Source organism: Natator depressus, chromosome 2 (assembly GCF_965152275.1).
Source record: "Natator depressus isolate rNatDep1 chromosome 2, rNatDep2.hap1, whole genome shotgun sequence".
In the NCBI taxonomy this organism is placed as follows: domain Eukaryota; kingdom Metazoa; phylum Chordata; order Testudines; family Cheloniidae; genus Natator; species Natator depressus.
Window position 1 is genome coordinate 263518212 of NC_134235.1, and position 17218 is coordinate 263535429.

Here is a 17218-nt window from a genome sequence, read left to right on the forward strand (position 1 = left end):
TTCGCCCCGTGCCTGGCAGAGCAAGAGTCTGCGTCCCCGCAGTCCCCCACAGGCCTGGCACCCGCTGGCCTCCCTGCTGCGTGTGGGGTGGGGGAGCTCCCCGGCTGCCCCCTCACCGCCTCCCCCGGCAGGTGCGAGGTCTGTGCGGCACCTACACCTGGAACCAGCAGGACGAGTTCACCACCCCCGCCGGGGACGTGGAGCCCAGCGTCGCCGCCTTCGCCGACAAGTTCCGGGTGTCCAGCGAGTGCCCCGCGCTCGGCTCCTTCGCCTTCGACCCCTGCGGCACCTTCGCCCAGCGCCGGGAGTTCGCCGAGGCCGCCTGCGGCACCCTCCACGGCTCGGCCTTCCAGGTACCCGCCCCGGCGGAGCCCCCGGGGCGCTGGGACCAGAGGCCACAGCGAGGGGCACCGGATCTGTGTGTGCGCGTGCCGGGGAGGGGGGCGGATCCAGGAGCGTTTGCTGTGTGCCCTGGCACGGGTGTGGGCCTGTCTGGACGTCCCCGGGGTGTGTCTGCCCTGAGGGACCCCGGTCGCCCCGTGTCTGTGTCACGCGTGTCGGATGGTCACGGGACTGGCCCTCTCCACGTGCGGCTGTTCGCACACGTGCTGTCCGTGTGCCCATGCGTCTGTGGGGCTGGTTTCTGACGTGCCCCCCGGTGCTGTGCCCCCAGCAGAGGCCCCCGCAAGGGAAGGGCCTGGAGCCCGGGCGGCTGCTCCGCGCCCCTGGGTGACGCGCCCCCTGCCCTGTCCCACAGCCCTGCCACGGCCTGGTGGAGCAGGAGCCCTACTACCAGCTCTGCCTCTACGACGTGTGCGGCTGCTCGGCCGGCGGGGACTGTCTGTGCCGCGCCCTGGCCGCCTACGCCAGGCAGTGTGCCCAGGAGGGGGCGCCGGTGCCCTGGAGGAACCAGACCTTCTGCGGTGGGTGGCTGCCTAGGCTGGGCCCCACTGGGCATGTCCGGGGAGGGGAGCCCTGCCTGGCTGGGTGGGGCAGCCAGAGGATGGCTCTGGAGAAGGGGTGGAGTGGGTGTGGGATGGGCTCTGGAGAAAGGGCAGAGAAAGGGTGCTGGAGAAGGGGTGGGGGAGGGGATGGGTGCTGGAGAAGGGACGGGGGGATGGGCGGGGGTTGGGCGCTGGGGAAGGGGAGGGGGTGGGCACTGGAGAGGGGGGATGGGCACTGGAGAAGGGGCGGGGGAGGGGATGGGCGGGGGATGGGCTCTGGGGAAGGGGAGGGGGTGGGCGCTGGAGAGGGGGGATGGGCGCTGGAGAAGGGGCGGGGGAGGGGATGGGCGGGGGATGGGCTCTGGGGAAGGGGAGGGGGTGGGCACGGGAGAGGGGGGATGGGCGCTGGAGAAGGGGCGGGGGAGGGGATGGGCGGGGGATGGGCTCTGGGGAAGGGGAGGGGGTGGGCGCTGGAGAGGGGGGATGGGTGCTGGAGAAGGGGTGGGGGAGGGGATGGGTGCTGGAGAAGGGGCAGGGAGGAGATGGGCGGGGAGCGGGCTCTGGGGAAGGGGAGGGGTGGGCGCTGGAGAGGGGGATGGGTGCTGGAGAAGGGGCGGGGAGGAGATGGGCGGGGGGCGGGCTCTGGGGAAGGGGAGGGGTGGGCGCTGGAGAAGGCGGGGGATGGGCGCTGGAGGCGGGGGGTTGGGGAACGAGGCAGGTCTCTGCTCTCCGCGAGGAAGCTGGAGGTGCCTGTGCTAAGGCCCCCTGCCCCCCTCTCCCTCTCCCCACAGCGGTGCCGTGCAGCGGGGGGCAGGTCTACCAGGAGTGCAGCGCCCCCTGCGGGAAGAGCTGTGCCGACCTGCGCATGGGGGCGGCCAGCTCCTGCCAGGCCCTGGCCGTGTGCGTGGCCGGCTGTAACTGCCCCGAGGGACTGGTGCTGGACGACAGCGGGCAGTGCGTCCCGCCGGGCATGTGCCCCTGCGAGCACGGGGGTGAGACCTACCCGCCCGGCAGCAAGGTCCACAGGAGCTGCAACGCCTGGTGCGTAGCCCTGCCCCGCTCCCCGCTGCGCTGGGCATAGAGAGGGTCGCACTGCCGAGCTGGTGGGGCAGGCTGTGGGCCCAGCTCCCCAGCACAGCCCTTGGCTCTGCGTCACGGAGTTAGTGCCAGGCCCGGCCTGGGCAGGGGAGAGAGGGCATTGCAGCTGCCAGCCGCCCAGTCCCACCAGCACCCAGCCCAGAACGGGACGTGGAGACTGGCAGGCTCAGGGGGCAGGGAATGGGGCATGGGGCCTTTCCCCACTAGGGGGCGCTGGTTGCCATCCAGCCGCAGAGCTGGGACTGGCTGGCACAGGGGGGCAGGGAATGGGGCATGGGGCCTTTCCCCACTACGGGGCGCTGGTTGCCATCCAGCCGCAGGGCAGGGACTGGCTGACACAGGGGGGCAGGGAATGGGGCATGGGGCTCTTCCCCGCTACAGGGCGCTGGTTCCCATCCGCCGCAGGGCAGGGACTGGCTGGCACAGGGGGCAGGGAATGGGGCACGGGGCTCTTCCCCGCTACGGGGCGCTGGTTCCCATCCAGCTGCAGGGCAGGGACTGGCTGGCACAGGGGGGCAGGGAATGGGGCACAGGGCTCTTCCCTGCTACGAGGCGCTGGTTCCCATCCGGCCTCAGGGCAGGGACTGGCTGGCACAGGGGGGGCGGGGAATGGGGCACGGGGCCAGATCAGACTGTAACTTGCTGTCCGGTGGTCCCTGCGTGAAAACCCCCCAGAACAGCAGGCTCGAACTGCCCCAGCAGAGAGTACAGGCAGACTGGGCCAACGGTCTGCCCTTCCCTCTGCTCCTAGAGGGGACCCCAGGGGCAGGGCTGCCGCTGGTGCTCAGGGATTGGGGGAGAGGAACCCAAGCTGCCTGCAGCTGCTATTGCAACGAGCCATGCTGGTACCTCTGGGGCCCGATCCTTCCCCCTCAGGATAGGAGTAACTCCTGCTGATGTTCCTGGGGGCTGCTTGTATCCTGCCGTGGGAGAATCTGGCCCCTGCGGGCTATTCATAGTGTGTGCACATGCGGAACTCACTGCCACAGGATCCTGCGAAGGGCAAGGACTATTCAGAGCTGGGTTAGAGCCTGCGGAGAGAGAGGCCTCCAGGGCTGCGCTGGGGCAGTGTTCCCAGGGCGGCCAGCCCTCACGTGTCAGGGCAGGAGCTGATCCCCAGCTGAGGGGAGGAAGGAATGGCCCCCATGGACCGTGTGGGGAGAGGAGGGCAGGGAGAGCGGTGATTGGGAGGGGCGGGAGGGGCGCCCAGCTCTCTCCCCTCAGATGGGGTGAGGTGGTGGTAGGAGATGTCTGATGAAATCACCCTATGGCCTGTTTCTGATGGCACCACAGGATAGGTGGATTTCATTGAATGTCTCTGCCACATGACGCCGGCTCCCGCCCCGCGCGTGGCCTGAGCCACGGACCGTCCACCACGCGCCGGGAGAGCCAGGAGGCTCTGGGAGGGTCCTGGCCCGGGGGAAGCACACGCAGCAGGGAACCCCAGCCCCCGGCAGGGGAGTCCTGGCAGCATGGCAAGCGGCTGGCTGAGCCCTTCTGCCAGCACGTGCCCCGGGATCTCACGAGCTAAGCAGGGTAGAGCCAGGTCACGATGGGATGGGAGCTGCAGGGAGGGGCGCTGTCCCCTGAGTCAGTGCTGACCCCAGTGTGGTGCTGGGGAGCGGGGCGGGGGCTGGGCAGGGGGCACGGGCTGGGGCTGCGGGGAGTGTGGGGGGGGTTAAGCGGGAGGCAGGGGCTGCGGGGCGGGGGCTCGGCAGGGGGCGCTGGGTTGCGGGGAGCAGGGTGGGGGCTCAGCGGGAGGTGGGGGGACTGGGGTGGGGGCTTGGCGGGGGCGGGGGCTGCGGGGAGCGGGGAGGGGGCTCGGCAGGGGCTGCGGGGAGCGGGCTCAGCGGGAGGCGGGGGGAGCGGGGTGAGGGCTCGGCAGGGGATGGGGGCTCGGCAGGGGCTGCAAGGAGCGGGGTGGGGGCTTGGCAGGGGGTGGGGGCTCAGCGGGAGGCGGGGGGAGCGGGGTGGGGGCTCAGCAGGGGGTGGGGGCTGTGGGGAGCGGGCTGGGGGCTTGGCAGGGGGCGGGTGCTGCGAGGAGCGGGGCGGGGGCTCAGCAGGGGGCGGGGGCTGCGAGGAGCGGGGTGGGGGCTCGGCAGGGGGTGGGGGCTCGGCAGGGGGCAGGGGCTGTGGGGAGTGGGCTCAGCGGGAGGCGGGGGGAGCGGGGCGGGGGCTCGGCAGGGGGCAGGGGCTGCGGGGAGCGGGGCGTGGGCTCGGCAGGGGGCGGGGGCTGCGGGGAGCGGGCCGGGGGCTCAGTGGGGGGCGCTCTCCCCTCCGTCAGTGCTGCCCCGTGCTCTGCTGGGGCTCCGTGCTGCCATTAGGGATCCCCAGCCCTTTCCGGGACAGGGCCAGGACCGGCTGGGTCCCAGGAGCGCTGGGCAGAGGGGGCCCAGTTGCCTGACCTGGGTCAGGGTATGAAGGGTGACCCCCGGTCCCGGGGCAGGGCCGGGCTGCCCTGGCTCCGGTGACACCGTGTAGAGTCTGCGAAGGGCGGGGGGACCCCAGCGGCTGAGAGGTGCCCACGGGCTGCTTTGCCGGGACTCCGGGGTCGTGGGCTGCACCATCCTGAACCAGTGCTTGGGGAAGTGCCCCGTTCCGGAGCGGCGCTGAGTCTCGGGGGACGTGGGCTGGATTTGTGCAGGGCGCCGCGTGCTCTGGCTGGGAACCTGGGGGGACGCCCGGGACCATGCGGGGGCACGAGCAGAGAGCTGGGTTTCGCGTCGGAGCCGCCGGAGCGCGTCAGCCCGGGGTCCTGTACCGAGCGTGGCCAGTCCCAGCTGTGTCCGGGGAAGGCGCGAGGACCCTGCAGCGGGCCGGGATGGGCCGGGGGTGAGGAAAGCTTCCCCCTAAAGCCTCCATCTGACGTGGAGGGTTTGACCCCTTCCCTTCGTCCGGGGCGGGCTGGTCGCTGCGGGCGTTCCCCTTACCCGCGGCCCTGCCTTGCAGCGTCTGTGTGAATGGGCTCTGGAACTGCACCGACGACAGCTGCCCCGAAGCCGCCTTCTGCCCCGGGGAGCTGGTCTACGCCTACGGGTCCTGCCTGCGCACCTGCGCCACTGCCGAGGGCAACCTGAGCTGCCCCGGCCTCTCCGACGGCTGCGTCTGCCCGCCAGGCACCGTCTTCCTCGTGAGTCTCCCGTTCCCTCCCCTGGCTCTGCCCCAGCCTGGGAGCGCCTGGGGAGCCTGGCCCGGCACGGAGACACTAGCCCCGGCAGCTCGTCTAGCGGTGGGCTGGGCATGGGGGGCGGTGTGAGCCTGTCACGGACCCATAGGGTCGGGGCTGCGCCCCCAGCTTTGGAACAGTCTCTGGGAGGCCCCTTCACTGTGCCAGCCCCCTGGGGGTCCCACTCTTCCTCCAGGGTGAGCCACACGGCCTCACTGCCCCATAGATTGGCCTTGTGGGCCTGCAGCCTCCACTCCCCATGAGCTCCGGTCAAGGAGTCCCCCGGAGACAGCCCCTGAGGGAGACTCGGCTGCTCTGCAGGGATCAGGGCCCCTCGCCCAGCCCCTGGAGAGGCACTCCCAACACGGGCACAGCCGGGGTCACTCGTTAGCTGGCGCCCAGCCTAGGGGCCCTTAGGGCAGCCCGGGGCAATGAAGGGTGAAGCAGAGTCCATCCTGGCCAGCCCCGAGCCCAGCCCAGCTGTGGGGAACCCTCGGGTCCGGCTCTGTCTGGGTGGCCTCCTTGGTCAGACTCTAGGTGGGAGCCCCGACTCCTTCCAGCCCCCAACTCTTGTCCCCACCTCCCCGCTCCCAGCCCTGTGTTCTCCAGCCGGGGATCCTTGTCCAGCCCCCCCTGCAGAGACAGGGCAGCAGGGGAGTCCATCTCTCTTTGGGTCTTTGTTGCTAGGTGTCAATATCCTGGCATTTGGATTTGCCATTGTCTTCTCAGGAGCTCCACTGAGATGAGGACTAGGCCCAGCCAGCTAGGGACACCCATACCCATGTCTCAGCCTGCCCTGAGAGCAAGTGCCCCCCCGCCACCCACTGGTAACAAAGCAGCACACAGGGGAAACTGAGGCACACACAGGCTCTCAAAAACATGACAAAGCATTCCCATGTTGTGGCAGAGCCGGGAGCATTCCCAGCCCTTCCACGCAGAGGCTGAGCCCCTTGGGCAGGGGAGGGGAGATCTTTCACCTCCAGACACCTAGGTTGATCCCCGGCTTGGGCTGGATCCCTCTCCCGGGGGAGCCTTGCAGACCTGCCCAACGCAGAGCGATCTGGGCCACCCCCGCCCTGCCCTCGTCTCTTGGGAGCTCTGGGGCCATGAGGCCATTGTCACGCTCCCCTTCCTCCCCACAGAACGAGCGCTGCGTCTCCCCGGACGAGTGTCCCTGCCACCATAACGGCAGGCTGTACCAGCCCAACGACACCATCGCCAAGGACTGCAACACCTGGTAAGGGCGCCCAGGGATCCGACAGCCCTGAACGGGGATTGCCATGTGGAGAGAGCAGGCCGTGGTGGTGGGCTGGTGTGGAGGGCAGGGCTGAGGCTGGCACAGTGCTAAGGAGCCAAGTGGGATGTGCCGGTGCTGTGCCAGGGTTGGGGGTGTTGGCAGTGCCTGGGATGCTGGCAGTGCCCAGGCCTGGGGCTGCTGGCAGAGCCGGGGGTGCTGGTGAGGCCTGGGGCAGGGGTGCTGGCAGGACTGGGGGTGCTGGCAGTACCCAGGTCTGGGGGTGCCTCGGGCCGGGGGGCTGGGGTGCTGGTGGTGCCCAGGTCTGGGTATGCTGGGGATGCCCGGATCTGCAGTGTGGCTGAGCCCCATGTCACGGAGTCCCGGGGCGATGCTCTGGATCTGCTCCCCATGAAGCCAGTCAGGACTCTGGGGCAGTCGCCTTTCTGGGAGCAGCCTGTCTGCAGGACACACAGCTCACCCGGCTCCACCTTCCTGGGTCTGACCTCAGAGCATCCAGCCTCCTCTGCCCCTCCGTGCGCTTCCCACAGCGAGTCCGCCCAGGCGGGGTCCTGGGGAAGCCAGAGGGTCCTGCCCCCCAACTCTGCAGTCAGACGGGACTCTCAGCCAGCCAGGAAAACAGAGGTTTATTAGACAACAGGGACATGGTCTAAAACAGAGCTTGTAGGTGCAGAGAACAGGACCCCTCAGCTGGGTCCATTTTGGGGGGCAGTGAGCCAGACAACCACGTTTGCCCTTCACTCCATGTCTCCAGCCAGCCCCAAACTGAAACTCCCTCCAGCCCCTCCTCCTCTGGGCTTTGTCCCTTTCCCGGGCCAGGAGGGCATCGGATCCCTTTGTTCTCCAGCCCTTTAGCTCTCACCTTGCAGGGGGAAGGGCCCAGGCCATCAGTTGCCAGGAGACAGAGTGTTGGACATTTATGTACCCTGGCCCTTTGCTCTGCAACAATGACACCCCCTTACCCCACCCCCTAGAGACTTAAGAAGTGCGTAGGGGAAACTGAGGCACCCCTACAGTATTCAGAGGAAACATTCAGAACAGTCCCCCTGCGTCACACCCCGACACCCCTCTCCCTTCCCGTGCAGTGAGTGCCGGAGCCGTCGCTGGCAGTGCAGCACCCAGCACTGCGCGGGCACCTGCGTGGCCACGGGAGACCCGCACTACGTCACCTTCGACGGGCGGGCCTTCTCCTTCCTGGGGGACTGCGAGTACGTCCTGGCACGCGAGGGCAGCGGCCTCTTCACCGTCACCTCCGAGAACGTGCCCTGCGGCACCAGCGGCGTCACCTGCACCAAGTCTGTGGTGGTGGTGATCGGGAACACCGTCGTCCACCTACTGAGAGGTGGGGGCCGTGGGGGGAGAGGGGGCAGAGCTGCGAACCGTTCCCGGAGAAGTGAGCACTAGGGGTTCCCGGCTGGCCCCTGAGCAGGCCAGGCCAGAGCCAGGCTCTCCAGCCAGTCTGTCCAGCAAGTAGGAGCTTGCGGGTTCCCAGGCCAGGCTGAGTTCGTGTCTCTCATCGGGGCCCCTCTGCGCGGGCTCCCTGCCCAGCCGCTGCTGCTCCCCCAAAGTCCCACGCGGACCTGCACCCGCTGGCTGGCAGCCCCAGCCTGCGCCCCACGCGGCTCTGCAGACAGCTCTGCTTCTGTGCGTCCAGCTAAGGCCTCTTTCAGGAGCCACGCGGGCGCTGCTTCCAACCGCCTCCTGGCCTGGCTCAAATCGGGACACTGCCCCCCGGCCTGGCCAGGAGCAAGGGGGTGTGTGCTGAGGAGGGAGGGGAGGGGAGTTGTAAGTTCCCTGGTTAGCAGAGCCATCGCAGTTGAATTGGGTGGGGTTGCATTTCATTGCATGGCAGGCTGGCAGCACTGCGGTGTGGTGCATGACAGCGTATTGCATCTCCACGCGGTGCGTGGGGTCTTGTATTGCAGTGCGGTGCGGTGCATCGCAGTCTGATGCGGTGCATTCCTTTGCATCACAGTGGGGTGCGCGACATTATGTGGAAGCGCCGTGCGGTGCATGGCATTCTGTCGCGGTGTGGGGTGTTACGTGGTATTGCATCCCGGGGCGGGGCGTTGCACTGCATCGCAGGGCAGTGCGACGTGGTGAGTTGCAGCATCGAATGGTGCAGTATATTGAATCGCAGGGGGGTGCGTGGCATCACGGGTTGGTGCCTTACCTTGCATTGCACTGCAGGGAGGTGTGGTGTGGTGTGTTGCATGGCACGGCGTTGCATTGCCTCGTGGGGTGGCGGGGTGCCCTGGTCGTTCTGCACTGTGCTGTGTTTCCCAGGCTGTGTGCTGTGCAGGGCCCTGCGGCTGGGAAGGGGAGCTCCCCAGACACTGACTGTCCCTCTACGCTCTGATTTTTCTACCTGTGGCCAGGAAAGGACGTGACAGTGAACGGCGTCTCAGTGCGGCCCCCAAAGACCTACAGCGGGAATGGCCTGACCCTGGAGCGAGCTGGCGTCTTCCTCATCCTCATCTCCCAGCTGGGGCTGAGCGTGCTCTGGGACGGAGGTGAGGCCCTGCCAGGCCGAGGGGGCGGGGCCCTGCCAGGCCAAGGGGGCGGGGCCTTGCCAGGTGGGACATGGGAAGCACATGGCTTGTTTCCCTGATGGCCTCATGGGCTGTCACCTGGGCCCCGCTGCCCTTCTGTGACTCCTGGAAATCAGTGAGAACACGAACTTGTTCCATCTGATCTGCCCTGTGGCCCGGGGCAGGGTCGCTCCTTATAGTCTGTGCTCCAGGGCTCTGCCCCGCTGAGTCAGAAACCTCCCTAGCCATGGGGCTGCCCCCTGCCCTGTTCTGTCCGGTGCATCTCTCTGCCGGGGACTGATCCTTATCCTTGCCGTACAGGCTGGGGCTGGGTGCCATTCCCCCGCTGCAGTGAGATCCTGGTGGTACACTAGGGTCAGGCTGAATTTCCCCCAGAGCCTGGTGGGGGAGAGGGGGGGTCCTGGAGGGGGTGGGGCTCCCCCCAGATGGAGCTCCTGGGAATGGAGAGCTCCCATCCCTCCCCCCAGCAGAACCCCGAGCCCACTGTCCTCTGCCCCCACAGGCACCCGGGTGTACGTGAAACTGGATCCCCGGTACCAGGGCCGCGTGGCGGGGCTGTGCGGGAATTTCGATGGGGACACGGAGAATGACTTCACCAGCCGGCAGGGTGTCGTGGAGCCCACCTCCGACCTGTTCGGCAACTCCTGGCGCGTCAGCCTCCTGTGCCCCGAGGTCAACAACGAGGACTTTGAGCACCCCTGCACCGTACGTCCCCGGGCAGGGGAGAGGAAACCTGCGCCCATAGGAGAGGGGAATGGGGCGGGTGCTGTGCCGGGTGGAGGCTGGGGCGCTGATGGCTGGAGTGTGGGGGGGGGTGGACGGGAGGCTGGGATGCTGCTGCAGCGGGGGTGCAGGGGTGTTGCAGTGGCTGGGGATTCGGGGTGCAGGGGTGTTGCAGTGGCTGGGAATTCGGGGTGCAGGGGTGTTGCAGTGGCTGGGAATTTGGGGTGCTGGGATGCAGGGGTGTTGCAGTGGCTGGGAATTCAGGGTGCTGGGATGCAGGGATGTTGCAGTGGCTGGGAATTCGGGGTGCTGGGGTGTTGCAGTGGCTGGGAATTCGGGGTGCTGGGATGCAGGGGTGTTGCAGTGGCTGGGAATTCGGGGTGCAGGGGTGTTGCAGTGGCTGGGGATTCGGGGTGCTGGGATGCAGGGGTGTTGCAGTGGCTGGGGATTCGGGGTGCTGGGGTGTTGCAGTGGCTGGGAATTCGGGGTACTGGGGTGTTGCAGTGGCTGGGGATTCAGGGTGCAGGGGTGTTGCAGTGGCTGGGGATTCGGGGTGCTGGGATGCAGGGGTGTTGCAGTGGCTGGGAATTTGGGGTGCTGGGATGCAGGGGTTTTGCAGTGGCTGGGAATTCGGGGTGCAGGGGTGTTGCAGTGGCTGGGGATTCGGGGTGCTCACATTCCCGTCTCTGGTTCCCAGGCGAACGCTCACCGTGGGACCTGGGCCCGGAAGCGCTGCAGCATCATGATGCAGCATCTCTTTGCCCCATGCCACGAGGAGGTGCCCTGCCAGCAGTTCTACGACTGGTGTGTCTTCGATGCCTGCGGGTAGGTGCCGGGGGCTGGGCTGGGCAGGGGGGCTGGCTCTGGGGCCTGGGCGCTGAGCGCTGGTGAGGGGCGGTGTCATGAACCCAGAGGCCCACGGACCCCTCTGTGTGTCAGCCCCCTCAGGGTCGCACTGTCACGGGGATCTGCCCCTCAGCTTCCCCACCTCCCGGGACCAAACCTCAGAGCCGTCAGCCCCCCTGCTTCACGCCCGGAGTTCCCCTCAGCGAGTCCACTGGGTTGGACCCAGGAGGGAGACTTGCACCCCCAAAGGGAGCAACGCACCCCGACTTTCTGACTCCGCAGTGACTCTCGGCCAGCGTGTGACTGCAGGAGGGACGTCTGGGCACAGCACAGAAAATCCTTGGTTACCATAGAGAAGAGAAAGTTACGGCATGGTCCATCGGGGTCGGTCCCAGAGCTGTGACCCCTCTTTGGACCCAGTCCAGAAGCTGCTCCCCTGCCTCAGCAGCCCACACTTAACAGCCCCACCTGGCTCCTCCCCAGCCCTTTGTCCTCCAGCTGGACACACGGACACACACATACAGGGCCTCTGTCTACGGTCATTTGTTGCTAGGAGCCAAATGTCTGGGCAATTGCAATGGTCATTGTCTTCTCGGACTGTCCAGGGGTGTGGGCCCCAGGCAGCCTGGCCCTCTGGGGCTCTGCAAAGAGTAAACAACCCTTTCCCCCACCCAGTTACCCAAGTACCACATAGGGGAAACTGAGGCACGCACACTATTCATACATTCTGAGCAATTCCCACTCCGTCACAGCCGGCAGGGCTGCAAGGCTGCCCCATGCCGTTCCCTGCAGCCAGTGGTCTGTGCAGGGTTTGGTGTGAGAGCCGGGCAGTGGGTGCTGGCCTCCCCTGGCTCTGCTCACCATTACAGCTGGCCCCGACAGCCCTGGGGATCTCCTCGCTCGCTCGTGAGGGGCTCAGGGCTGGCGTGAGGGATGCTAGGGAGGGAGCAAGAGCCCCCCCACGGCGAGTGGCGCCAGCCTGGCCTCTAGAGAAGGGGCAGGAGGCCGAATTTGTGTGTCCCTGGGGGGGGTTGGTGCACCGGGGGGGGGGTCGGTGCACAGGGGGAGCTCCGGGCTGAAGGGGCCCAGGCTGGCTTCCCCCTGCCCTCGGGGAGCCCCGGTCTGAGCATGGAGCCTGGGTTCCCCTCACCTTCCACGGTCAGTAGGGGAGCCAGGCTGGACAGGGAGAGGAATCCCCCACGGCAGGTCACATCTGGCTTGTGGGCGGTGCCCGCCCGGCCGTCGGCTGCCCCTCCCCGGCTGCCGGCGGCTGATGCGGCGCTGTGTGTGGGCAGGTGCGACGCCGGGGGGGACTGCGAGTGTCTGTGCACAGCCATCGCCGCCTACGCCGAGGAGTGTAACCAGCGCGGGGTGTACGTCCGCTGGAGGAGCCAGGAGCTGTGCCGTAAGTGCCCCCCCGCCCCCAGGGCCCCGCAGCAACAGCCCTGGGCTGAGCCTGGAGAGGGGCTGGGGCTGGGGCTGCCAGTCATGGGCAGAGCTCCTGTGTGGGCCAGGAGGCCTCCTTGGGCCGGGGGCTCCCCCTAGGGCTGTCTGCTCCCCTGCCACAGCTGCGGGGTCCATCGCAGAGCGTGTCCAGCCACGGGAATCCGGCTAGCTGTCCGGGGCTGGAGGGCGGCGGGACGGAGTTGGAGGGGCGTGGGACACAGAGCCCAGGCCCTGCGGGTTTGCCCTCTCCCCCCATCCCTGCCCCAGCCGGCGGCAGCTGCAGGTTTCCAGGCCAGGCTGGAGGCGGGAGGGCTCTGTTTCCCCGGGGTGGGGCCGTTAGCAGCATGCAGCCCCCACAGCCTGGCTCCCAGGCCTCCTCAGCCCCTGGAGAGCCAGCGCCTGGCCGGTGGCAGTGACCCCCGCCTCCCTGTCTCCCTGCCAGCCATGCAGTGCGATAACGGGCTGGAGTACGAAGCCTGCGGCCCCGCCTGCCCCCAGACCTGCAAGAACTTCGGCCTGGAGCCCGCCGAGCACTGTGATGCCATCTCCTGCGTGGAGGGCTGCTTCTGCCCTGACGGCAGGGTCCTGCACGGTGAGCTGCTGGGGGCAGGGCGGGGACGGGGCGCTGGGGTGACTGGAGGCTGGGGGCAGGGTGGTGCTGGGGGTGCTGGGGGCAGGGCGGTGACGGGGGCGCTGGGGTGATGAGGGTGCTGGGGGCAGACAAACTCCAAAAGCTGGAGGATAGTCCGCTACTTAGATTTACCCAGCCAGCCCAAACCAGCCTCTGTCTTACCTCCCTGGGTACTCAGACGTCCACACAAGGCAGTTCCCTTAGAGTGCCGGCCTCGGCCTCCGTCCACACACAGCCAGAGCCATAGACAAGCCTTGTTTGCTGACCTCACAAGACCTGAGCAAACATCTCCCCTTCTACCTCTAATCATGCCGGCTGCATTTCACAGCTCTGTTCATTGCCATCTCTTCCTAACCCCTCTTTAAAGTTCGGCCATGGGTCAGGTCAGTCTGGGAATTCATTAACTCTTTCTGGCCCTGTCACCCTTCAGTGAGATATTATATTGCACTCATAACATCACAGGGGGTGCTGGGGTGACTGGAGGCTTGGGGGCAGGGCGGGGACGGGGCGCTGGGGGCAGGGCGGGGACAGGGGGCGCTGGGGGCAGGGCGGGGACGGGGCCCTGGGGGCGGGGACGGGGGCTCTGGGGGCAGGACGGAGGCGGGGCACTGGGGGCAGGGCAGGGACTGGGTGCTGGGGGCGGTGAAGGGGGTGCTGGGGGCGGGGACGGGGCGCTGGGGGCAGGGACAGGGGGCGCTCGGGGCAGGGCGGGGACAGGGTGCTGGGGGCGGGGATGGGGCACTGGGGGGCGAGGATGGGGTGCTGGGGGGCGGGACGGGGGTGCTGCGGGCAGGGCGGGGACGGGGCGCTGGGGGCAGGGCGGGGACAGGGGGCGCTGGGGGCAGGGCGGGGACGGGGCGCTGGGGGCGGGGCCGGGGGCTCTGGGGGCAGGACGGAGGCGGGGCACTGGGGGCAGGGCAGGGACTGGGCGCTGGGGGCGGTGAAGGGGGTGCTGGGGGCGGGGACGGGGCGCTGGGGGCAGGGACAGGGGGCGCTCGGGGCAGGGCGGGGACAGGGTGCTGGGGGCGGGGATGGGGCACTGCGGGGCGGGGATGGGGCGCTGGGGGGCGGGACGGGGGTGCTGCGGGCAGGGCGGGGACGGGGCGCTGGGGGCGGGACGAGGGCACTGGGGGCGGGGACGAGGTGCTGGGGCCAGGACGGGGGCGCTGGGGGCGGGAAGGGAGTGCCACGGCTGCCTCCGTTTCCAGCAGGTCTCCGGCCCCTGCGCCCCGTGCTGGCGTGTGGGGAGACGGAGCCTGTCCCAGGTGTGACTCGGGGCCTGGGATGGGCCACACTGAGCATGCCCTACTCAGGGCAGGCTGCCAGAAATGGGGAGACAACCCCCAAAAGTGGTAGTTTATGCCGGGGTTAGAGTCACCGGGCCAGTAACGAAAAGCAACTCGCTCTTGTGTCACCACGTTGGTCCACAAGCAGCCCAAACCACAGTCCCCCTTCAGCGTCCCAGCCCCTGGCTCCCTGCCTGGCTTTTGCAAGTGCCCAGAGCAGGAAGGGCCCAGCTGCGATGTCACAGCCCAGTGCAGGGGAAGTCACTGGCCCGCGATGGAGTCCAGGGTCGCGTGAGCACGGACAGTTACTGGTAAAAGATGGAGTCTTAGGTCACATGTCCTTGCGTGGTTTGCTGGCTGACGGGCGGCCGCTGACCCCAGGCTGTCTGAGACATCCGCAGGAAAGGCCAGCTGGGCGGGATGAGTTTCTCCGATGGCCCGTTGTGAGGGTGGAGTGTCCTTAATGGGCCACCAACACCTCGCTGGCTAGCCCCATGTCAGTCTCTCTGGGGGTGTCGCCCAGGAACAAACAGGGGTTTGCGATACTGATGCACGGCCAATAGTCCTGCCTTCCCTGACGCCCCCGATACATGCAGCCCTCAGCAAATCGTAACTTTTCATAGACTCAGAGAAGATCGGGGTGGAAGGGACCTCAGGAGGTTCTAGTCCAACCCCCTGCTCAAAGCAGGACCGATCCCCGACTGAATCCGGTGATGCCTTACGTAATACACTTTGTACAAGATCTGAGTGACAGAGTGTCACGGAGTCCCTGGAACTCTGGAACTGCTCCCCATGAAGCCAGGCAGGACTCTGGGGAAGTCTCCTCTCTGTGAGCAGCCTGTCTGCAGGACACACAGCTCCCCCGGCTCCACCTTCCTGGGTCTGACCTCGGAGCATTCAGCCTCCTCTGCCCCTCCGTGTGCTTCCCACAGCGAGTCCGCTCAGGCGGGGTCCCTGGGGAAGCCAGAGGGTCCTGCCCCCCAACTCCGCAGTCAGACGGGACTCTCAGCCAGCCAGTAAAACAGAAGGTTTATTAGACGACACGAACATGGTCTAAACCGCGCTTGTAGGTGCAGAGAACAGGACCCCTCAGCTGGGTCCATTTTGGGGGGCAGTGAGCCAGACAACCCTGTCTGCACTTCACTCTATGTCCCAGCCAGCCCCAAACTGCCTCCCGCTCCAGCCCCTCCTCCTCTGGGCTTTGTCCCTTTCCCGGGCCAGGAGGGCACCGGATTCCTTTGTTCTCCAACCCTTTAGCTCTCACCTTGCAGGGGGAAGGACCCAGGCCATCAGTTGCCAGGAAACAGGGTGTCGGCCATTCTCTGTGTCCAGACCCCTGCACACACCTGCTCTCTAGGGCTCTGCAATGATCATGCACCCTTACCCCACCACTTAGATACGTAAGAACTGCCTAGGGGAAACTGAGGCACCCCCACAATATTCAGAGGAAACATTAAGAACAGTCCCGCTTCCTGCAGACAGTCTGCTCACAGAAAGGAGACTTCCCCAGAGTCCTGACTGGCTTCGTAGGCAGCAGTTCCAGACCATGGCCCGGGACTCTGTGACATAGAGGTGGTCACCTTTCTCATACACAGCATCCCGGCAGGTCTGAGGGATGCTGCCTTTCACCGCCGGTGCCCCTCGGTGCCACACTGTGCCGGCCCTGGAGCCAGGATGCCCCTCACTCCACCCTAGTTCAGAAGCAGGCTGTGGGTGAGAGCGTGGAGACACCGCTGCCCGCTCGGAGCGCGCTGGGGATGGGCTCTCACCCGCCAGAACTGGCTGCTCGGGAACAGGGTGGGGGGAAGGCTGTCCGTCCCAGTGCTCCCCTGCAGCCCTCCCGGCTGGGTGTGGGGCCCTGAGTCCCCGAGGGCCCTGGGGTCGGCCGCGGTAAAGTGGGGGATCTCCAGGGCCTGGACTGCATCGCTCTCCCGCTTGCCCCGGCAGATGGCAGCTGCATCGACCCCGCCGAGTGCCCCTGTTACTGGGAGGGCATCTCGTTCCCGGCGGGCGCTGTGGTGAAGCAGGAGTGCAAGAACTGGTGAGTTCAGGCTAGTGCCCTGTGCGCTGTCTCCCCTGTGCTGGCTCCCTCCCACCCATCTTCCGACCCTGCCTCCGCCGAGCGCCCTCGGAGCTCCCCTCGAGGCGCGTGCTCTGCCCATCCGGGGGGCTTTCCCACAGCCCAGGGGGCTCCCTGCCAGCCCCATGCCCTGAGGTGACAGCCAGGAGAGGCTAAGGGCAGCTTGCCCAGGGGTAGTTGAAGGGCGGCCATACCCTCCTGCCAGCTGGGAGCTGTGCCCTGTGTCGAGTCGCCCCCGCCGGTGGAGCTGCGGCGAGGGGATGGCCAGGTCCCAGCAGACCCCAAAGAGCCCTCCCCAGGCTAGAGTGGACTCTCTGGGCGCTGCCTTCCCCAACCCGCAGCATCCCCCCCTCCCGGGGAGGCAGCTCCCCCAACAGACAGACGGGCAGACAGACATCACTCAGGAGCTTTGCTTTGCTCCCGCTCCGTGGCGTCCCTGCCCGGCGAGGCCCTGACGCCCGCCCTCCCTCGGCCCGCAGCACGTGCGAGGCGGGGCTGTGGCAGTGCGATGCCCCCGCAGAACCCTGCGTGGCCCCGCCCCGCTGCCCCGAGGCGCAGTTCGCCTGCCGCACGGGCGGGCGCTGCGTGCCCAGCGCCTGGGTCTGCGACAACGAGGACGACTGCGGGGACGGCTCGGACGAGTTCTGCGTGCCCAGCTGTGCCCCACACCAGTTCCGGTGCACCAGCGGGCAGTGCGTGGCCTGGGGGTACCGCTGCGACGGCACCGCCGACTGCCTGGACCACTCGGACGAGCGCGGCTGCCCGGCGCCCGGCTGCGCCCAGCAGGAGTTCCGCTGCGCCAACGGGCGCTGCATCCCCCGGGCACACGTCTGCGACGGGGAGCTGGACTGTGGCTTCGCCGACGAGTCCGATGAGGCTGGTGAGTGACGGGCCATGGGCGGCAGGGCTAGTGAGGGGCCGGGCAGGGCCACCCACCTGGCCGGTGGGCTACCGAGCCAGCCCTAGAGCCCGTGTGACGGCGCCGGCCGTGTGCTGGGGCCTACGAGGTGAGGTGACGCCCCGGCTGTGCCCCTCTGGAGAGCCCCAGGCAGAGATCCCAGCCCTGCCCCCTCTGCACGCGTGGCTCAGAGTAGGGGGCCCTGGCGGGCGATTCACTGTGGGGCTGCCGGAGCGGAAGGCGGAGCAGACCCTGCATGGTGAGTGACGGGATGATCCCGCGGCAGAGCGTGG

At 67.9% G+C, this 17218-nt stretch overlaps 1 protein-coding gene across 1 annotated transcript in view; it reads left to right on the plus strand.

Annotated features, from left to right (window-relative positions):
• The window catches only part of LOC141981967 (SCO-spondin-like), a 122936-nt gene that overhangs the window by 12247 nt on the left and 93471 nt on the right, over positions 1-17218 (plus strand). The window contains exons 15-27 of the mRNA XM_074943582.1: positions 132-353; positions 758-923; positions 1736-1985; positions 4992-5172; positions 6351-6445; positions 7549-7805; positions 8842-8976; positions 9518-9720; positions 10436-10563; positions 11880-11989; positions 12473-12622; positions 15895-15988; positions 16507-16907. Of these exons, the coding sequence (XP_074799683.1) occupies positions 132-353; positions 758-923; positions 1736-1985; positions 4992-5172; positions 6351-6445; positions 7549-7805; positions 8842-8976; positions 9518-9720; positions 10436-10563; positions 11880-11989; positions 12473-12622; positions 15895-15988; positions 16507-16907 (2392 nt within the window). The remainder of the gene's footprint in view (positions 1-131; positions 354-757; positions 924-1735; positions 1986-4991; positions 5173-6350; positions 6446-7548; positions 7806-8841; positions 8977-9517; positions 9721-10435; positions 10564-11879; positions 11990-12472; positions 12623-15894; positions 15989-16506; positions 16908-17218) is intronic.